We start from the raw sequence: 20,533 nt of genomic DNA on the forward strand, positions 1-20,533 counted from the left end.
TCCATGTTCCACTACAGATTAAGCCTTACCCTCCATGTTCCAGGGGTAGTTCACTACAGATTAATCCTTACCCTCCATGTTCCAGGGGTAGTTCACTACAGATTAAGCCTTACCCTCCATGTTCCACTACAGATTAAGCCTTACCCTCCATGTTCCAGGGGTAGTTCACTACAGATTAAGCCTTACCCTCCATGTTCCAGGGGTAGTTCACTACAGATTAAGCCTTACCCTCCATGTTCCACTACAGATTAAGCCTTACCCTCCATGTTCCAGGGGTAGTTCACTACAGATTAAGCCTTAACCTCCATGTTCCACTACAGATTAAGCCTTACCCTCCATGTTCCAGGGGTAGATCACTACAGATTAAGCCTTACCCTCCATGTTCCAGGGGTAGTCCAATACAGATTAAGCCTTACCTTCCATGTTCCAGGGGTAGGTCACTACAGATTAAGCCTTACCCTCCATGTTCCAGGGGTAGGTCACTACAGATTAAGCCTTACCCTCCATGTTCCAGGGGTAGATCACTACAGATTAAGCCTTACCCTCCATGTTCCAGGGGTAGTTCACTACAGATTAAGACGTGTCCTTCCATGTTCCAGGGGTGGTTCACTACGGATTAAGCCTTACCCTCCATGTTCCAGGGTAGACTAAGCCAACTCTCTACTCTGACTAGGGCTGAGAGCGGAGACAAAAGCTTTAAAGGGAACAGTCGTCTCCCCTTGTGTAGTCTATAATTGCTGTGAATAATAATGGTGTTCCATTTTACATAACAGCAGTTCGTTTAGGAAATCAGAAGTATTATCAAAGTGCTTTGGCAAATCCATTTTTAGAAAAAAAGTTGTTTAAAGAAAGTAGTGCACTTTTCAACAGGTTTTGGAGGTCGTTACCGGACTCTAACCCTGCCAAGCTGTGGTCCATATTATTCCTCTGGTTTTTAGACGTCATTCCCGGACTCTAACCCTGCCAAACTGTGGTCCATATTATTACTCTGATCCTTACCTTGGTAATGCTGCAGTAATTTGTTGGTCCTGATGTCCCAGACCTTGACAGTGTTGTCTGTGCTTGCTGCAGCAATGCACGTTCCACTGGGGTGGAAGTCAGTGTAGTTTACATACCTAGATAACAGGACAGAAACAGACAATCTGTCAACATAGCATATACAGCTGAAGTCAGAAATATACATACACCTTTAGCCAAATACATTTAAACTCAGTTTCACACAGTCCCTGACATTTAATCCAAGTAAAAATTCCCTGTTTTAGGTCAGTTAGGATCAACACTTTATTTTAAGAATGTGAAATGTCAGAATAATAGTAGAGAGAATGATTTATTCCAGTTTTTATTTCTTTCATCACATTCCCGAGCGGGTCGGAAGTTTGCATACACTCAATTAGTATTTGGTAGCGTTCCCTTTAAATTGTTTAACTTGGATCAAAACTTTCGGGTAGCCTTCCATAAGCTTCCCACAATATCTTGAGTGAATTTTGGCCCATTCCTCCTGACAGAGCTGGTGTAACTGAGTCAGGTTTGTAGGCCTCCTTGCTCGCACATGGTTGTTCAGTTCTGCCCACAAATGTTCTATAGGATTGAGGTCAGGGCTTTGTGATGGCCACTCCAATACATTGAGTTTGTTGTCCTTAAGCCATTTGACACAACTTCGGAAGTATGCTTGGGGTCATTGTCCATTTGGAAGACCCATTTGTGACCAAGCTTTAACTTCCTGACTGATGTCTTGAGATGTTGCTTCAATATATCCACATAATTTTCCTCCCTCATGATGCCATCTATTTTGTGAAGTGCACCAGTCCCTCCTGCAGCAAAGCACCGCCACAACATGATGCTGCCACCCCCGTGCTTCACGGTTGAGATGGTGTTCTTCGGCTTGCAAGCCTCCCCCTTTTCCCTCCACACATAACGATGGTCATTATGGCCAAACAGTTATATTTTTCTTTCATCAGACCAGAGGAGATTTCTCCAAAAAGTACAATCTTTGTCCCCATGTGCAGCTGCAAACTGTAGTATGGATTTTTTATGGCGGTTTTGGTTTCCTTGCTGAGCGGCCTTTCAGCTTATGTCGATATAGGACTCGTTTTACTGTGGATATAGATACTTTTGTACCTGTATCCTCCAGCATCTTCACAAGGTCCTTTGCTGTTGTTCTGGGATTGATTTGCACTTTTCGCACCAAAGTACATGAATCTCTAGGAGACAGAATGCGTCTCCTTCCTGAGCGGTATGATGGCTGCGTGGTCCCATGGTGTTTATACTTGTGTACCATCGTTTGTACAGATGAACGTGGCACCTTCAGGCATTTGGAAATTGCTCCCAAGGATGATCCAGACTTGTGTAGGTATACGATTGTGGAGGTATTGGCTGATTTCTTTTAATTTTTCCATGATGTCAAGCAAAGAGGCACTGAGTTTGAAGGTAAGCCTTGAAATACATCCACAGGTACACCTCCAATTGACTAAAATTATGTCAATTAGCCTATCAGAAGCTTCTAAAGCCATGATATAATTTTCTGGAATTTTCCAAGCTGTTTAAAGGCACAGTCAACTTAGTGTACGTACATTTCTGACCCATTGGAATTGTGATACAGTGAATTATAAGTGAAATAATCTGTCTGTAAACAATTGTTGGAAAAATGACTTGTGTCATGCACAAAGTAGATGTCCTAACCGACTTGGCAAAACTATATCGTTTGTTAACAAGAAATTTGTGGAGTGGTTGAAAAACGAGTTTTAATGACTCCAAGCTAAGTGTATGTAAACTTCCGACTTCAACTGTAAACACAAGAACAATGGATAAACAACATGACATGCACAGTACCAGTCAAAAGTTTGGACACACCTACTCATTCAAGGATTTTTATTTTCTTTATTTTTAGTGAAGACATCAAAACTATGAAATAACACATATGGAATCATGTAGTAACCAAAAAAGTGATAAACAAATCAAAATAAATGTCATATTTGAGATTCTTCAAAGTAGCAACCCTTTGCCTTGATGACAACTTTGCACACTCTTGGCATTCTCTCAACCAGCATCACCTGGAATGCTTTTCCAACAGTCTTGAAGGTGTTCCCACATATGCTGAGCACATGTTGGCTGCTTTTCCTTCAATCTGCTGTCCAACTCATCCAAACCATCTCAATTGGGTTTAGGTTCTGTGATTGTGGAGGCCAGGTCATCTGATGCAGCAATCCATCACCCTCCGTTTTGGTCAAATAGCCCTTACACAGCCTGGAGGTGTGTTGGGTCATTGTCCTATTGAAAAATAAATGATAGTGCCAATAAGCGCCAACCAGATGGGATGGCGTATCACTGCAGAATGTTGTTATACCCATGCTAGTTAAGTGTGCCTTGAATTCTAAATAAATCACTGACAGTATGACCAGCAAAGCATCCAAACATCACACCTCCTCCTCCATGCTTCACGATGGGAACCACACATGCGGAGAGCATCCGTTCACCTACTCTGCGTCTCACAAAGACACGGCGGTTGGAACCAAAAATCTCAAATTTGGACTCATCTGACCAAAGGACAGATTTCCACTGGTCTAATGTCCATTGCTCATGTTTCTTGTCCCAAGCAAGTCTCTTCTTCCTATTGGTGTCCTTTAGTAGTGGTTTCTTTGCAGCAATTTGACCATGAAGACCCGATTCACACAGTCTCCTCTGAACAGTTGATGTTGAGATGTGTCTGTTACTTGAACTCTGTGAAGCATTTACTTGGGCTGCAATCTGAGGCTGGTAACTCTAATGAACTTATCCTCTGCAGCAGAGGTAACTCTGGGTCTTCCATTCCTGTGGCGGTCCTCATGAGAGCCAGTTTCATCATAGCTCTTGATGGTTTTTGCGACTGCACTTGAAGAAACTTTAAAAGTTATTGAATTGTTCCAGATTGACTGACCATCATGTCTTAAAGTAATGATGGACTGTCATTTCTCTTTGCTTATTTGAGCTGTTCTTGCCATAATATGGACTTGGTCTTTTACCAAATATGGATATCTTCTGTATACCACCCCTACCTTGTCACAACACAACTGATTGGCTCAAACGCAATAAGGAAAGAAATGCCAAAAGAATGTACTTTTAACAAGGCACACCTGTTAATTGAAATGTATTCCAGGTGACAACCTCATGAAGCTGGTTGAGATAATGCTAAGAGTGTGCAAAGCTGTCATCAAGGCAAAGGGTGGCTACTTTGAAGAATCTCAAATATAAAATATATTTTGATTTGTTTAAAACTTTTTTGGTTACTACATGATTCCATGTGTGTTATTTCATAGTTTTGATGTCTTCACTATTATTATACAATGTAGAAAATAGTAAAAATAAAGAAAAACCCTTGAATGAGTAGGTGTCAAAAGGTTTGAGTGTGTGTGTGTGTGTGTGTGTGTGTGTGTGTGTGTGTGTGTGTGTGTGTGTGTGTGTGTGTGTGTGTGTGAGTGATAAGAGAGTGAGAGATGCATACACAGTGCATTTGGAAGTATTCATTTCCACATTTTGTTACGTTACAGCCTTATTCTGAAATGGATTAAATGAACAATGAATCTACATACAATACCCCAAAATGACATAATGGTTTGTAGAAATGTTTATGAAACATAAAAAAACAGAAATACCTTATTTACAGAAGTATTCAGACCCTTTCCTATGAGACTCAAAATTGAGCTCAGGTGCGTCCTGTTTCTATTGATCATCCTTGAGATGTTTCTACAATTTGGAGTCCACCTGCAGTAAATTCAATTGATTGGGCATGATTTGGAAAGGCACACACCTGTCTATATAAGGTCCCACAGTTGACAGTGCATGTCAGAGCAAAAACCAAGCCATGAGATCAAAGGAATTGTCCGTAGAGCTCCAAGTCAGGATTGTGTCGAGTCACAGATCTGGGGAAGGGTACCAACTAATTTCTGCAGCATTGAAGGTCCCCAAGAACACAGTGGCCTCCATCATTTTTAAATGAAAGAAGTTTGAAACCACCAAGACTATTCCTAGAGCTGGCCGCCCGGCCAAACTGAGCAATCAGGGGAGAAGGGCCTTGGTCAAGAACCCGATGGTCACTGACAGAGCTCCAGAGTTCCTCTGTGTAGATGGGAGAACCTTCCAAAAGGACAACCATCTCTGCAGCACTCCACCAATCTGGCCTTTATGGTAGAGTGGCCAGATGGAAGCCACTCCTTAGTAAAAGGCACATGACAGCCCGCTTGGCGTTTGCCAAAAGGCACCTAAAGGACTCACAGACCATGAGAAACAAGATTCTTTGGTCTGATGAAACCAAGATTGAACTCTTTGGCCTGAATGCCAAGCGTCACATCTTGAGGAAACCTGGCACCATCCCTACGGTGAAGCATGGTGGTGGCAGCATCATGCTGTGGGGATGTTTTTCAACAGCAGGGGCTGGGAGACTAGGAAAGGATCGAGGGAAAGGAGCAAATTGCAAAGAGATCCTTGATGAAAACCTGCTCTTGAGTGCTCAGGACCTCAGACTGGGGTGAAGGTTCACCTTCCAACAGGACAACGACCCTAAGCACACTGCCAAGACAACGCAGGAGAGGCTTCGGGAAAAGTCTCTGAATGTCCTTGAGTGGCCCAGCCAGAGCCCGGACTTGAACCCGATCGAACATCTCTGGAGAGACCTGAAAATAACTGCAGCGACGCTCCCCATCCAACCTGACAGAGCTTGAGAGGATCTGCAGAGAAGAATGGAGGAAATTCCCCAAATACAGGTGTGCCAAGCTTGTAGCGTCATACCGAAGAAGACTCGAGGCTGTAAATACCGCCAAACGTTCTTCAACAAAGAACAGAGTAAAGGGTCTGAATACTTATGTAAATGTGATATTTCAGTTTTAAACTTCCTTTTAATTTGAAACTTTTCTAAAAACCTGTTTTTCTTTTGTCATTATGGGGGTATTGTGATGTCATTATGGGGGTATTGTGTGTAGATTGATGAGGGGTAAATCTATTTAATCCATTTTAGAATAAGGTTGTAACGTAACAAAATGTGGGAAAAAGTCAAGGGCTCTGAATACTTTCCGAACGCACTGTACACAGATTAAGCCTTACCCTCCATGTTCCAGGGGTAGTTCACTACAGATTAAGCCTTACCCTCCATGTTCCAGGGGTAGTTCACTACAGATTAAGCCTTACCCTCCATGTTCATAGAATGAGTGGATACACTCCTGACTGTTCTTGTCCCAGATCTTAATGCTCTTGTCGTCACTGGCCGACACGATCAACCTGCCGTCTGGTGAAAACCTGAAGACAGAAAGGACCAACAATGGCATACGCACTAAACATAAATACACTATTTGAAATACTATACTTCAGTTATAACTTGTATAATGCTTTAAAAATGTACATAAAGCCTGTTTTAATATTTGTGTGTTATGAGAGAAACAGTAACAGATAGCCTGATCTCAGATCTGTTGGATGCCGTCTTGCTAAATCGTATGTTCATTGTCATAGAGAGCACAAACAGATCTGAGACCAGGCTAAGAAACAGATTGTTGATTCCATAAAGCCATCGTAAATCATAACGTTGTTGTGAGGGTAAAAACAGGTTATCGGTTTCATACTTGGCACAGCGGACCCAGTTCATGTGTTGGTTGAGAGAGAAAAGGAACTTCTGTCTGTGAACGGTCCAAACTTTGAGAGTTTTGTCGTCGGAGGCGGTGACCAAGGTCTGTCCGTCACCGGAGAAACTGACACTGCGGACCGTTCCGGTGTGGGCTCGGAACACTGTGGACTCGCCCTTACTGAAAGGAAGAAACAGAGGAATTATGACCCCTCCCCCAGGCCCAATTTCCTGACCAACTGAGTTTTTCTTATTCTACTCATGGCCATCGTGGCATTACAAAATGAAATTAAAATGTAACTGTATTTGTCACGTAAAACGACAGGAGCCTCGTCTATCAATAATACTTAGGCACAAATCTGTGCGTAAACCATGCGCGTGGGACCATTTCACACTCAAAGTATGAGATTTATCATTATGAACGTTTGTTTGATTTTGAGTCAATTTTACACACAGCCATAACCATGCATATGCACAGTGCCAAGTGGTTTGTTGGGAAAATATATGTTGAAAATGTGTACAATTGTGAGTAATTATTTCAAATAAGTTTTAATTATTTATTACATTTTTATTTCAATTTTTTTACAATAATAACCAATAACAAATACAGTCATTTGTTAAATTAGAGGCAAGTGTGAAAGGTAAACCATTGTATAAATCCTATTTGAAAAAAGACGGAGATAATGGGAGATGCAATGAGAGATGTCTGATCTGCTCTGTCAGGAAGATCCGACACAAGCTGTACTTTCACAGGGAGCGAGCGCGTGTTTTTTTTTTTTTTAAAGAGACTGGTGGGAACGTTTTCTGCAGAAAATACAGATTGGTTTTGGGAAACGATGTCTGACGAGCCAATCTTATAGGATTTTTTTTTATGGAAGGGATTTAAGGTCTACTTAAAAAAAAAAGGCAAACATGTCATTGTGGTGGACTAGTGCTAAGTGCTACTACCCACCCTCGGTTTTTCAGCATTGGGAACTTCTCAGCTGGAGCTGCTGATTGACGTCTCACAGCCATTCGATGAGCCAATGTTTTGGATGCAATAAAAAAATAAAAAATAAAAAAAACAGAACAGTAGTAACACACAGTTTCCATGGCACCAACAGGATGAAGTCGAGAGGGGGTTTCTTTGCCATGACGCCATCAATGGGTTTCCCCATTACAAAACAGAGTGATAGAGACAGCGACCCCCCCCCCCCCCCAAAAAAAAATGATTTTAACTAAGGTTAACGGAATGCGTTTCCGCTCTTTATTCTTTATGATATGTGACGTGCAGAAGACGCTGCTGAATGTCTTGGCCAGGTGGAACGTCTGACTCGTTCGTTCTGCCAGAACAGCAATGTTGGCCTATAAAGCCTACAGGAAGGAGCTGTTGAGGATGGATGGCTTTATTAGTGATAGAGGTCGACCGATTATGATTTAACGCCGATACCGATTGTTGGGTGGCCAAAAAAGCCGATACCGATTAATCAGCCGATTTTTATTTTATTTTTTTATTTTTTTGCTGTTGTAATAATGACAACTACAACAATACTGAATGAACACTTATTTTAACTTAATATAATACATCAATAAAATCTATTTAGCCTCAAATAAATAATGAAACATGTTCAATTTGGTTTAAATAATGCAAAACAAAGTGTTGGAGAATAAAGTAAAAGTGCAATATGTGCCATGTAAGAAAGCTATCGTTTAAGTTCCTTGCTCAGAACATGAGAACATATGAAAGCTGGTGGTTCCTTTTAAAATGAGTCTTCAATATTCCCAGGTAAGTTTTAGGTTGTAGTTATTATAGGACTATTTCTCTCTATACGATTTGTATTTCATATACCTTTGACTATTGGATGTTCTTATAGGCACTTTAGTATTGCCAGTGTAACAGTATAGCTTCCGTCCCTCTCCTCGCTCCTACCTGGGCTTGAACCAGGAACACATCGACAACAGCCACCTTCGAAGCAGCGTTACCCATGTAGAGGAAGGGAAACAACTACTCCAAGTCTCAGAGCGAGTGACGTTTTAAACGCTATTCGTGCGCACCCCGCTAACTAGCTAGCCATTTCACATCGGTTACACCAGCCTAATCTCGGGAGTTGACAGGCTTGAAGGGGTGGGTATAATTTGTGGAACGTTCCAACAGGAATCTGTTCCAAAAAACGTAAAGTAAAAAGGTTGCCAACCAACAATGCATACAAAGTAGCAATGCATACAAACCTAGCTAACTAGCTGCCGAATAGGCATCAACTCACCACGTAGCTTATTCTTAATGTTTGTCCATAGGCAACCAGAGTGAGGACAGACATTTTTCGGAATAAACGTGATGAGTGAAAAACGCTGGTGCCTACCATCGCTCAGTCAGACTGCTCTATCAAATCATAGACTTAATTATAACATAATAAACACACAGAAATACGAGCCTTTGGTCATTAATATGGTCGTATCCGGAAACTATCATCTCATCTCGTGGAGTGCAATGTAAGGCAGGTGGTTTGAGCGTTGGACTAGTAACCAAGGTTACCAAAACGAATCCCCGAATCCCCCCTGAACAAGGCAGTTAGCCCCCGTTCCTAGGCCGTCATTGAAAATAAGAATGTTCTTAATCTGACTTGCCTAGTTAAATAAAGGTGTTAAAAAAATTAAAATACAAAAAAAGAACAAAAAATATATATATATATTCAAATTTAAAAAAAATATTAAAAAATTTAAAATACTAAAATAAAAATTTAATACAAATGTTTGTTTTTTTAAATATAATTTTTTTTAAATGAATTAAAAAAATATATATAAAAAAATATATATATATAAATAAAATAAAAATCGGCGTCCAAAAATACCGATTACCGATTGTTATGAAAACTTTAAATCGGCCCTAATTATTCGGCCATTCCGATTAATCGGTCGACCTCTAATTAGTGAATGTTGACAACTCATTTGAAGTATATTTGCCATCTATAAAGCAACTTGAATTGTCCTAATGGTTCTCTCTTTGTAGATGTGTTTTATATTTTAACTGGTCAAACCACAACTGAGTGAGTCAAATCAAACCTTTTGATTGTACTCAGTCTCTGACACTAATACCTCTATTTCAGTCACAGAAAGGTTTGTTATTCTCTGGGTTTTTTTTGGTTTCGCCGTTGTTATTTCATGGTACAGCGTTGTATATTCCCCCCCACAGGCTTTAAAAGGGGTGATTATCACCATATATGGTTAATTAAGGGGCGTTTCGAAATTCAAAACCAGCCAAGGTCGTGCACGAGCACTGAGGCTAAGAACAATTGGTATGTATGAACAGTTATATCCTACAGGTGTGCGTGTGAAGCTAGTAGGATCGTTTGATAAATTAAAAACATTTTTATTTGCGTACAAACATTCAAAATGGCGTTCATAAGTAATATTTTAGAATAGTTTCTACTCAATATTGATAAATGAGGCCGCAGATGTAGTTTTAATGACTCCAACCTAAGTGTACATAAACTTCCGACTTCAACTGTATTTAGCAGTCTTATGGCTTGGGGGTAGAACCTGTTCAGCATCCTCTTGGTTCCAGACTTGGTACGTCGGTACCGCTTGCCGTGCGGTAGCAGGGAGAACAGTCTATGACTTGGGTGGCTGGAGTCTTTGACAATTTTTAGGGCCTTCCTCTGACACCGCCTAGTATAAAGCTCGTGGATGACAGGGAGCTTGGCCCCAGTGATGTGCTGGGCCGTACGCACTACCCTCTGTAGCGGTTTGTGGTCGAATGCAAAGCACTTGCCATGCCAAGCGGTGATGCAACAAATCAAGAAGCGGATGGGGGCGTGCTCCAGCCCTCCGTTTCCTGTTTGTCCACGATCAGCTCCTTTGTCTTGCTGACGTTGAAGGAAAGGTTGTTGTCCTGGAAACCACACTGCCAGGTCATTGACCTCCTCCCTATAGGCTTTCTCGTCGTTGTTGGTGATCAGGCCCAACACCGTCGTGTTGTCAGCAAACTTTAATGATGGTGTTGGAGTCGTGCGCGGCCATGCAGTCGTGGGTGAACAGGGAGTACAGGAAGGGACTAAGCACGCACCCCTGAGGGGCCCCCCGTGCTGAGGGTCAGCGTGGCAGACCTGTTGCTGCCTACCCTCACCAGCCCGTCAGGAAGTCCAGGATCCAGTTGCAGAGGGAGGTGTTTAGTCCCAGGGTCCTTAGCTTAGTGATGAGCTTTGAGGGCACTATGGTGTTGAACGCTGAGCATTCTCACATAGATGTTCCTCTTGCACAGGTGCTTATCCATTGTGTTATGTGAAAGAAGGTATGCTCTCTGAAGGTTTTCACTCCAACACTCTGCAGCATGACAGACTCGTCATGTAAATATTTCATCGAGTCTTAGAGAGTGTAGTATATTCTATGAGTGTGTGTGTGTGTTATTTTGACAGGAAATTCATACTGAGACTAGGGTCTAATTTACAGATGAGCCCTTCATAAATACATCAAACACATACAATACACACAATTAGAACAATAAAAATAGAAAAACAGACACATTTATCAACACAGAGGTGTCTGATCATGACACTGAACTGATCCAGTAGGGTCCAGAACATCTCATTCCAGAGAGTTCTGTGAGTTGATCCACGTAAAGCAGACAACAAGAACTAAAAGCAGCTCTGTGGAGACCGAAGGGCCTTCCAATGTTTTTTGGTTTTGTTGTGTTATTCAAGCCTGAGACTGGGTTTGGTCATTTGCAAGTATAAATTGAATTAATGATGACAGATACAAATAGGAAGTTTCTGCATGAGTGCTTTGTATAAAAACACAAAAAAAATGCTGCTCTCCTTACATAGAGAGGCCCAAACCACTTTTTGATACAAAGCACAAACCATCACCAGTAATAGACCTAAGGGAACAATGGTGAGTTCTAGAACCATCACCAGTAATAGACCTAAGGGAACAATGGTGAGTTCTAGAACCATCACCAGTAATAAACCTAAGGGAACAATGGTGAGTTCTAGAATCATCACCAGTAATAAACCTAAGGGCCCAATGGTGAGTTCTAGAACCATCATCAGTAATAAACCTCAGGGACCAATGGTGAGTTCTAGAACCATCACCAGTAATAGACCTAAGGGAACAATGGTGAGTTCTAGAACCATCACCAGTAATAAACCTAAGGGTACAATGGTGAGTTCTAGAACCATCACCAGTAATAGACCTAAGGGAACAATGGTGAGTTCTAGAACCATCACCAGTAATAAACCTAAGGGAACAATGGTGAGTTCTAGAACCATCATCAGTAATAAACCTAAGGGAACAATGGTGAGTTCTAGAACCATCACCAGTAATAAACCTAAGGGCCCAATGGTGAGTTCTAGAACCATCACCAGTAATAAACCTAAGGGAACAATGGTGAGTTCTAGAACCATCACCAGTAATAAACCTAAGGGCCCAATGGTGAGTTCTAGAACCATCACCAGTAATAAACCTAAGGGCACAATGGTGAGTTCTAGAACCATCATCAGTAATAGACCTAAGGGAACAATGGTGAGTTCTAGAACCAGCACCAGTAATAAACCTAAGGGAACAATGGTGAGTTCTAGAACCATCACCAGTAATAGACCTAAGGGAACAATGGTGAGTTCTAGAACCATCACCAGTAATAGACCTAAGGGAACAATGGTGAGTTCTAGAATCATCACCAGTAATAGACCTAAGGGAACAATGGTGAGTTCTAGAACCATCACCAGTAATAGACCTAAGGGAACAATGGTGAGTTCTAGAACCATCACCAGTAATAAACCTAAGGGCCCAATGGTGAGTTCTAGAACCATCACCAGTAATAGACCTAAGGGAACAATGGTGAGTTCTAGAACCATCACCAGTAATAGACCTAAGGGAACAATGGAAAACAGCATCTAGCTGTATATAGATAATATCCCAGAATCTAAAATAGACATGAAAGTGTCCTGGACAATATCTTTCCTGTTAACTAAAGTCAGACAGGCTTTGTTTCTGTAAAACAAACCAACTTTAAACTTCAACTTCTTCACCAGCTCAGTGACATGTTTTTTTAATTTAAATGACAGTGTCATCAAGCCAGATGCCAAGATATTTGTAGGAAGGAAGTGGCTCAGTTTGAAAGCAGTGCTTCAGCAGCAGTCAGATGTTACAGTGGTGTTATTCCTGGGATACAGTCCTCTCAGATAACACACGCTCCACATACTACAAAAATGTCATTCACATACAACTAAATGGAAAACTGCTGGACTGAATGGGAAAATCTGTTCAATCGAAGTGCTGTTGAAAAATTGAGCACTTCTCCAAGTCGTCTAGACTACAAACTTCCTAGCACTTCCTCTCCAAGCCGCCTAGGCTCAGTTGGTAGAGCATGGTGTTTGCAACGCCAGGGTTGTGGGTTCGATTCCCACGGGGGACCAGTACGGTAAAACAAATGTATGAAATGTATGCATTCACAACTGTAAGTGGCTCTGGATAAGAGCGTCTGCTAAATGACTAAAATGTAAATGTAAAATGTAGGCTACAAACTTCCTCTCCAAGCCGCCTAGACTACAAACTTCCTATCTCCATTCAGACAAATCCATTATTCACACTTCACTGTCTAGCCATTCTTTCCACCATAGATTCTTCTATTCACACATCATGTTATAGAAGGAGAAGGCTGCAGCACCAGAGCGTGAGCGTGTTCTCCATTGTCAGATCTTACACCAGTAAGAGCATAGTTAACATCTTCCTTCTCTCTGTTCCAGTAAACACATGTGGAGTCACATGACTGTCTAGGTTTCAGAGGCAGTCCTCCATGGTTGAGTGACTAAGGTTCTCCTCTGTCTGGCTGATTTATTCACACAACCTTCAGATTATAAAAGGTCTAATAAAACATGCCTTTTGTGAACACTCACACTTTACTACTAGCAGAGACTTTGCTGATAGCTACTTTATTGAGGAAATGTACTCACTATGACTGATATATGTGGTTGGCCATCCTAGCTACCTTAAGATGAATGTACTAACTGTATGTCGCTCTGGATAAGAGATCTGCTAAATGACACAAATGTAAAATGTAACATCACTGCCACCCAGCGGCAATATGTGGCATAAATAATTTATGGGAAGTGTATAATAGCCACATCTTCAATTCTATCTTTTAAAAACATTTTTTTATTTTATTTAAGGGAACAATGGTGAGTTCTAGAACCAGCACCAGTAATTAACCTAAGGGAACAATGGTGAGTTCTAGAACCATCACCAGTAATAGACCTAAGGGAACAATGGTGAGTTCTAGAACCAGCACCAGTAATTAACCTAAGGGAACAATGGTGAGTTCTAGAACCATCACCAGTAATAGACCTAAGGGAACAATGGTGAGTTCTAGAACCATCACCAGTAATACACCTAAGGGAACAATGGTGAGTTCTAGAACCAGCACCAGTAATAGACCTAAGGGAACAATGGTGAGTTCTAGAACCAGCACCAGTAATAAACCTAAGGGAACAATGGTGAGTTCTAGAACCATCACCAGTAATAGACCTAAGGGAACAATGGTGAGTTCTACAACCATCACCAGTAATAGACCTAAGGGAACAATGGAAAACAGCATCTAGCTGTATATAGATAATATCCCAGAATAATAATAATAATTCTTATTTACAATGACGGCCTACCGGGGAACAGTGGGTTAACTGCCTTGTTCAGGGGCAGAACGACAGATTTTTACCTTGTCAGCTCATGGGATTCGATCCAGCAACCTTTCGGTTACCGGCCCAACGCTCTAACCACAAGGCTACCTGCCGCCCCAAAACAATGTATGGGGGGGTGAGAGACTTACACACTGGGCACCCAGAGGCGGACAGTCTTGTCCCTGGAAGCTGAGGCCACCAGATGTCCGGAGGGAGAGAACTGGACTGACGTCACAGCGTCTTTATGTCCCACAAACCGATAGGCTCTCATTTGGGGCTTCAAGTTCCAGATCATGAGACAGGAATCCATGGAGCCGGTCGCTGGAGACAACAAGAACATAGACATATTATCAGTTCATTATATTATCAGTTAGCTATAATATATATAAATGGAGCCTGTAACTGGAGCAACCAAGATCAGAGAGACATATAAAGAAGTTAGTCGAGTCTGTTGCCACATGTGTGTGGAGCCTATAGCTGGGGCAGGAGCAAACGCTAGCGGGACACACTATTCAACAGCCAGTGAAATAGCAGGGCGGCAAATTCAAAACAACAAAAATCTCATAATTCAAATTTCTCAAAACATACAACTATTATATCCCATTTTAAAAGATACACTTCTCGTTAGTCCAATAACATTGTCCGATTTCAAAAAGGCTTTATTGGCGAAAGCATAACATTCGATTATGTTAGGACAGCGCCGAGACAAGAAAAACCACACAGACATTTTCCAAGCAAGGAGAGGCGTCACAAAAACCAGAAATACAGCTAACATTAATCACTAACCTTTGATGATCTTCATCAGATGGCACTCATAGGACTTCATGTTACACAATACATGTATGTTTTGCTCCATAAAGTTCATATTTATATCCCAAAAAAACATTTTACATTGGGGTGTAATGTTCAGAAATGTTTTGCCTCCCAAAACTTCCAGTGAATGAGAACATCAATTTACAGAAATACTCATCATAAACATTGATAAAATATTCAACAGTTATTCAAAGAATTATAGATACACTTCTCCCTAATGCAACCGCTGTGTCCGATTTCAAAAAAGCTTTACGGCGAAAGCAAATTTTGCAATAATCTGAGTACAGCGCTCAGATATCAAAACAAGCCATACAGATACCTGTCATTTTGGAGTCAACAGAAATAACAAAAATTACATTATAAATATTCACTTACCTTTGATGATCTTCATCAGAATGCACTCCCAGGAATCCCAGTTCCACAATAAATGTTTATTTTGTTCGATAAAGTCCATAATTTATGTCCAAATACCTCCTTTTTGTTTGCGCGTTTAGTCCACTACTCCAAATGCAGGAAGCGAGCGCAAAATGTCACGACGAAAAGTAAAAAAAGTTAGATTTACGTTCGTAGAAACATGTGAAACGATGTATAGCATCAATCTTTAGGATGTTTTTATCATAAATCTTCAGTAATATTGCAACCGGACAATTCCAATGTCTTCAAAAAAGAAAAGGAACACAGCTAACTCTCACATGAGTGAGCGCCACTGAACTCATGTCATTCTCTCAGTCATCTGACTCCAGGACCTCTTGTTCTCTCCCCAGTCACAGTAGAAGCATGAAACAACGTTCTAAAGACTGTTGACATCTAGTGGAAGCCTTAGGAAGTGAAAAATGAACCCTAAGTCACTGTATACTGTATAGGCAATCACTTGAAAAACTACAAGCCTCAGATTTCCACACTTCCTGGTTGGATTTTTCTCAGGTTTTTGCCTGCCATATGAGTTCTGTTATACTCACAGACATCATTCAAACAGTTTTAGAAACTTCAGAGTGTTTTCTATCCAAATCTACTAATAATATGCATATCCTACCTTCTGAGCCTGAGTAGCAGGCAGTTTACTACGGGTACGCCTTTCATCCGGACGTCAAAATACTGCCCCCTACCCTAGAGAAGTTAACTGGCTAGCTAGTCTGGTCCCATGATGCATGTTGTATGTGGAGCCGGTCACTGGATGAACCAAGAATACCACGGTGTATTCATTAGTGCACAATGTAGAAAACGGTTGCAAACATAAATGAAAACGAGTTTCTATTGTACATATTCAGGTAGGTCCCTCCCCATTTGCGTCGGTTGGGTTTCCAGTGAATATACCCCAGTTAACTAGCCAGGTCGTGCCATAGTAGTGTCATAGCTGTGGGACAGAATATCTGGAGTCTGTGTATTGGTTGGAAAACAACAATATTGTCCGATTTCATCCATGTGTGATCCTAACGGCAGCCAACTGTCTAACTCAGCAGGAATATGGTGCGGTTCAGACAAAAAGTTAGATTCAGACATTTATTTGATAGCGAGGAACACATTTCACTTTACGCCTGGTAAGTAAAGTTTCCAGAGATTATACATATGCCTTCGTTGACAGGAAACTTAATTTTGATGAAGCCGGTTATATTGTTGTTATTTTCCGTCGCCATCCATCTGAACGATCCACAACTCAGGGAGTCCAACCAATACACAGAATCCAGATGTTCTGTCTCAGAGCTATTAGTGAATATGCTGTAACCAGCCCTGTCTCTGCCAAGCTACAGCTGCAATGATAAAAACACTCATAGAGTTGGCTAAAGCACAAACAGACTGTACCCATTAGACACCTAATACAGTTTAAGACAAACAGACTGTACCCATTGCACCAGTGGTTCCCAAACTGGTCTAGGGCTACAAAGTGGTCCCACACAAAAAAAATGCTTTATAAGAAAATAGTTGTTTTTAAGGAACTCAGTCCGACTTTAAACTTACTATTGAAAGTTATAATAGTAGAATGTACAAGGTGCCATTTCTATATTGGGTAGTGCATCATTTCATTTATACATTTTACCTTTATTTAACTAGGCAAGTCAGTTAAGAACATATTCTTATTTACAATGACGGCCTACCGGGGAACAGTGGGTTAACTGCTTTGTTCAGGGGGCAGAACGACAGATTTTTACCTTGTCAGCTCGGGGATTCGTTCTAGCAACCTTTCGTTTACTGGCCCAACGCTCTAACCACTAGGCTACCTGCCGGTGCTAACATAATAGTGAGGTTATCTATGGACTAAAAAAAACTAAATAAAAAAACAGCTGAGTTGAGTTAGTTGATCTGGACAATTCTTACAAGTTATAAATAGCTCTCTAAGGTATGTAATGACCAACATGACAAGAGGAACTGATGATTGGGGTTCCCGAGTGGCTCAGGGCGTCATTACAGACACCCTGGTTCGAATCCAGGCTGTATCACAACCGGCTGTGATTGGGAGTCCACAAGGGCAGCGTACAATTGGCCCAGTGTCGTCCAGGTTTGGCCAGTGTAGGCCATCATTGTAAATAAGAATTTGTTCTTAACTGACTTGAACTAGTTAAATAAAAGGTTAAATTAAAAAATATTTACAAATGTCAACACTCACTGGATTCTACCCACACATTAACTCCATAGTCTGCTGCTACTCTGTTTATTATCTATCCTTATTGCCTAGTCCCTTTTGTCCCTACGTACATGTACATATTACCTCAATTACCTCATACCCCTTCACATTGTCTCAGTACTGGTAATCCTTGTATATAGTCTTATTATTGTTATTTCTGTTTCCTTTTTTGCAAATTTCTCTTGCTTTTTAACTCCGCATTGTTGGGAAGAGCTCATAAGTAAACATATTACGGGTAAACGTCTACACCTGTAGTATTGGGCGCATGTACCAAATATATTTGATTTTTATTTGTATTTGAATGATTGACGAACAACAACACTTACCAATTTGTTTCATGTTACAGTTGAAGTCAACGCTTGTTATGGTGTCTCTGTGGCCCTTGAAGTGCCTCTCCAGGGTTGGATCATCCTAACAATGTGAAAGGAAGATGTTTACAGTATTAGCCGGTCAGTTGATTGGTTGACAACTCATCATCATCATGTTTACTTACCAATGCGGAAGTCATCTTCAGATGATGGACAAACACAACTCCCTCAGAAAACAACTAGCTAGCTGCCTAGTAAGCTAGCAAACTGTTCTCAAATACAGTAACGTTCAGCACAAATAGATAATAATAATTGATGTGCAACACAAGGCATTGTTTACAAATTCACTGGGTGGCTTGTCAGCTGCTTGGTTACCAAGGCCAACTCATTATCCACAACGTTAGATACCGTAACCTAGCGTTCTTCCTGGCTTCAATACGCACGATAAGCAAAACTGTCGGTCATTAAAATGTTTCCGTACATCCAAAGTTCCGAGACGAGTTATAATTAGCTAATTATTTTTCATAAAACAGTGTCGTTTGATGATTTTTTGCTATATCACCTGCTGCTTACAAACGCTAGAAGTCGACGTCGCTGACAACAGACTCCAGTGTCGTTTGAGTTTGCGCGCCGCATCGAGCGCCAACTTCGGTTGAGAATTTTAAAGGGGAAGGTGATGTCGTAATGTAATTGGCCGACCAAAATACAACTGTAATCAACGCCACAGACACCAGGGGTCAGTAGAATCTCGTTGGTAAAAGGTCACTTTATACAAGTTTACTTTAACCAGGGTTGCCCTAGCAAAATACATTTGGACGTATTAAACAATATAATAAATTGCAGACTGCAGAACTATACTTGCTGGAGCATAAAATAAAGAATATTTTAACTATTTTCTGAGATCCCTGCAAGCAGTCACATATCATTTTCCACCTCCCCTAGGGCTCCACAATTAATCGAATTCACATGGAAATCACAATATTGACATGTTTAATATTCATACCGCAAGAAATACATATCATAGCCATATTGCATGCAAAGTGGCAATGCATTTTTTTGGAGGGGGGGGGGCTGTTTTGCATGTTATTTTGGCATTAATACGTGTCACATATCAGTTTTCAAACAATGTAATAAAAAATATGATTGAGTTAATAAAGCAGCGTACAAACATGGGTCTCGTTTTTATTTTCTAGAGTAAAGCAGCTCCGACATGCAGGTGTTTCAGCCCAGCTCAGTGCTTTCTGTGGTGGAGGGGCAGCCAGAGGAATATACAGGTGTTTCAGCCCAGCTCAGTGCTTTCTGTGGGGGTGGGGCAGGCAGAGGAATATACAGGTGTTTCAGCCCAGCTCAGTGCTTTCTGTGGTGGAGGGGCAGCCAGAGGAATATACAGGTGTTTCAGCCCAGCTCCGTGCTTTCTGTGGTGGTGGGGCAGCCAGAGGAATATACAGGTGTTTCAGCCCAGCGCAGTGCTTTCTGTGGTGGTGGGGCAGCCAGAGGAATATACAGGTGTTTCAGCCCAGCTCAGTGCTTTCTGTGGTGGTGGGGCAGCCAGAGGAATATACAGGTGTTTCAGCCCAGCTCAGTGCTTTCTGTGGTGGAGGGGCAGCCAGAGGAATATACAGGTGTTTCAGCCCAGCTCAGTGCTTTCTGTGGTGGTGGGGCAGCCAGAGGAATATACAGGTGTTTCAGCCCAGCTCAGTGCTTTCTGTGGTGGAGGGGCAGCCAGAGGAATATACAGGTGTTTCAGCCCAGCTCAGTGCTTTCTGTGGTGGAGGGGCAGCCAGAGGAATATACAGGTGTTTCAGCCCAGCTCAGTGCTTTCTGTGGTGGTGGGGCAGCCAGAGGAATATACAGGTGTTTCAGCCCAGCTCAGTGCTTTCTGTGGTGGTGGGGCAGCCAGAGGAATATACAGGTGTTTCAGCCCAGCTCAGTGCTTTCTGTGGTGGTGGGGCAGCCAGAGGAATATACAGGTGTTTCAGCCCAGCTCAGTGCTTTCTGTGGTGGAGGGGCAGACAGAGGAATATACAGGTGTTTCAGCCCAGCTCAGTGCTTTCTGTGGTGGAGGGGCAGCCAGTGGAAAATACAGAGTGTAGGGATTGGTAATGTTCTCTAGTTGCACCGTGATTGGCTCAGTATTCTGTCACTCATGGGGACACTACATCACCGCAAAATCTAAGGGTAGAGCTCGAAAATTCAAGCCCCTTGGGTGCTGCCAAAGTTACATTAGAAGTGCCCATCCAATATGGTCATTGGCCACAGATACAATTACATAAAATCACGTTATATCTACCGTAGCTTTGGTTGGACTGATCATGTCAACATCATACTTTCAAAACCTTAGCTAGCAAACTAGACAAAACAGTCATCATCATGAATCAAATTGATAATCTACTGGCAAATCCTTTTTAATCCTTGTCATATGAAGAGAAATAATGAAGAGAAATGACAGATAAAACATATCGGTGCTCAGAGGCCATTAGCCATAAACATTACACAACAAGTTGGAAATCACAAACTCAACAATGAGTGATTTTGAAGGAATCAGTGGCTAACTGCAAGCATT

At 41.5% G+C, this 20,533-nt stretch overlaps 1 protein-coding gene across 2 annotated transcripts in view; it reads right to left on the reverse strand.

Moving 5' to 3' along the window:
- poc1a (POC1 centriolar protein A) overlaps positions 1–18,600 on the reverse strand; it is a 117,176-nt gene extending 98,576 nt beyond the window's left edge. Inside the window, exons 1-6 of one of the 2 annotated variants that reach the window (XM_045705647.1) lie at positions 18,156–18,600; positions 17,989–18,073; positions 14,379–14,550; positions 6,585–6,764; positions 6,157–6,264; positions 1,000–1,115 (exon numbers count right to left, since the gene is read on the reverse strand). In XM_045705647.1, coding sequence (XP_045561603.1) covers positions 1,000–1,115; positions 6,157–6,264; positions 6,585–6,764; positions 14,379–14,550; positions 17,989–18,073; positions 18,156–18,170 — 676 coding nt within the window. In that variant the 5' untranslated portion in view covers positions 18,171–18,600. The remainder of the gene's footprint in view (positions 1–999; positions 1,116–6,156; positions 6,265–6,584; positions 6,765–14,378; positions 14,551–17,988; positions 18,074–18,155) is intronic. The other variant, XM_045705648.1, reaches the window with a different exon arrangement.
- Positions 18,601–20,533: the final 1,933 nt, after the last annotated feature.

The sequence above is a fragment of the Salmo salar genome, chromosome ssa22 (genome assembly GCF_905237065.1).
Source record: "Salmo salar chromosome ssa22, Ssal_v3.1, whole genome shotgun sequence".
NCBI classification, from domain to species: Eukaryota; Metazoa; Chordata; class Actinopteri; order Salmoniformes; family Salmonidae; genus Salmo; species Salmo salar.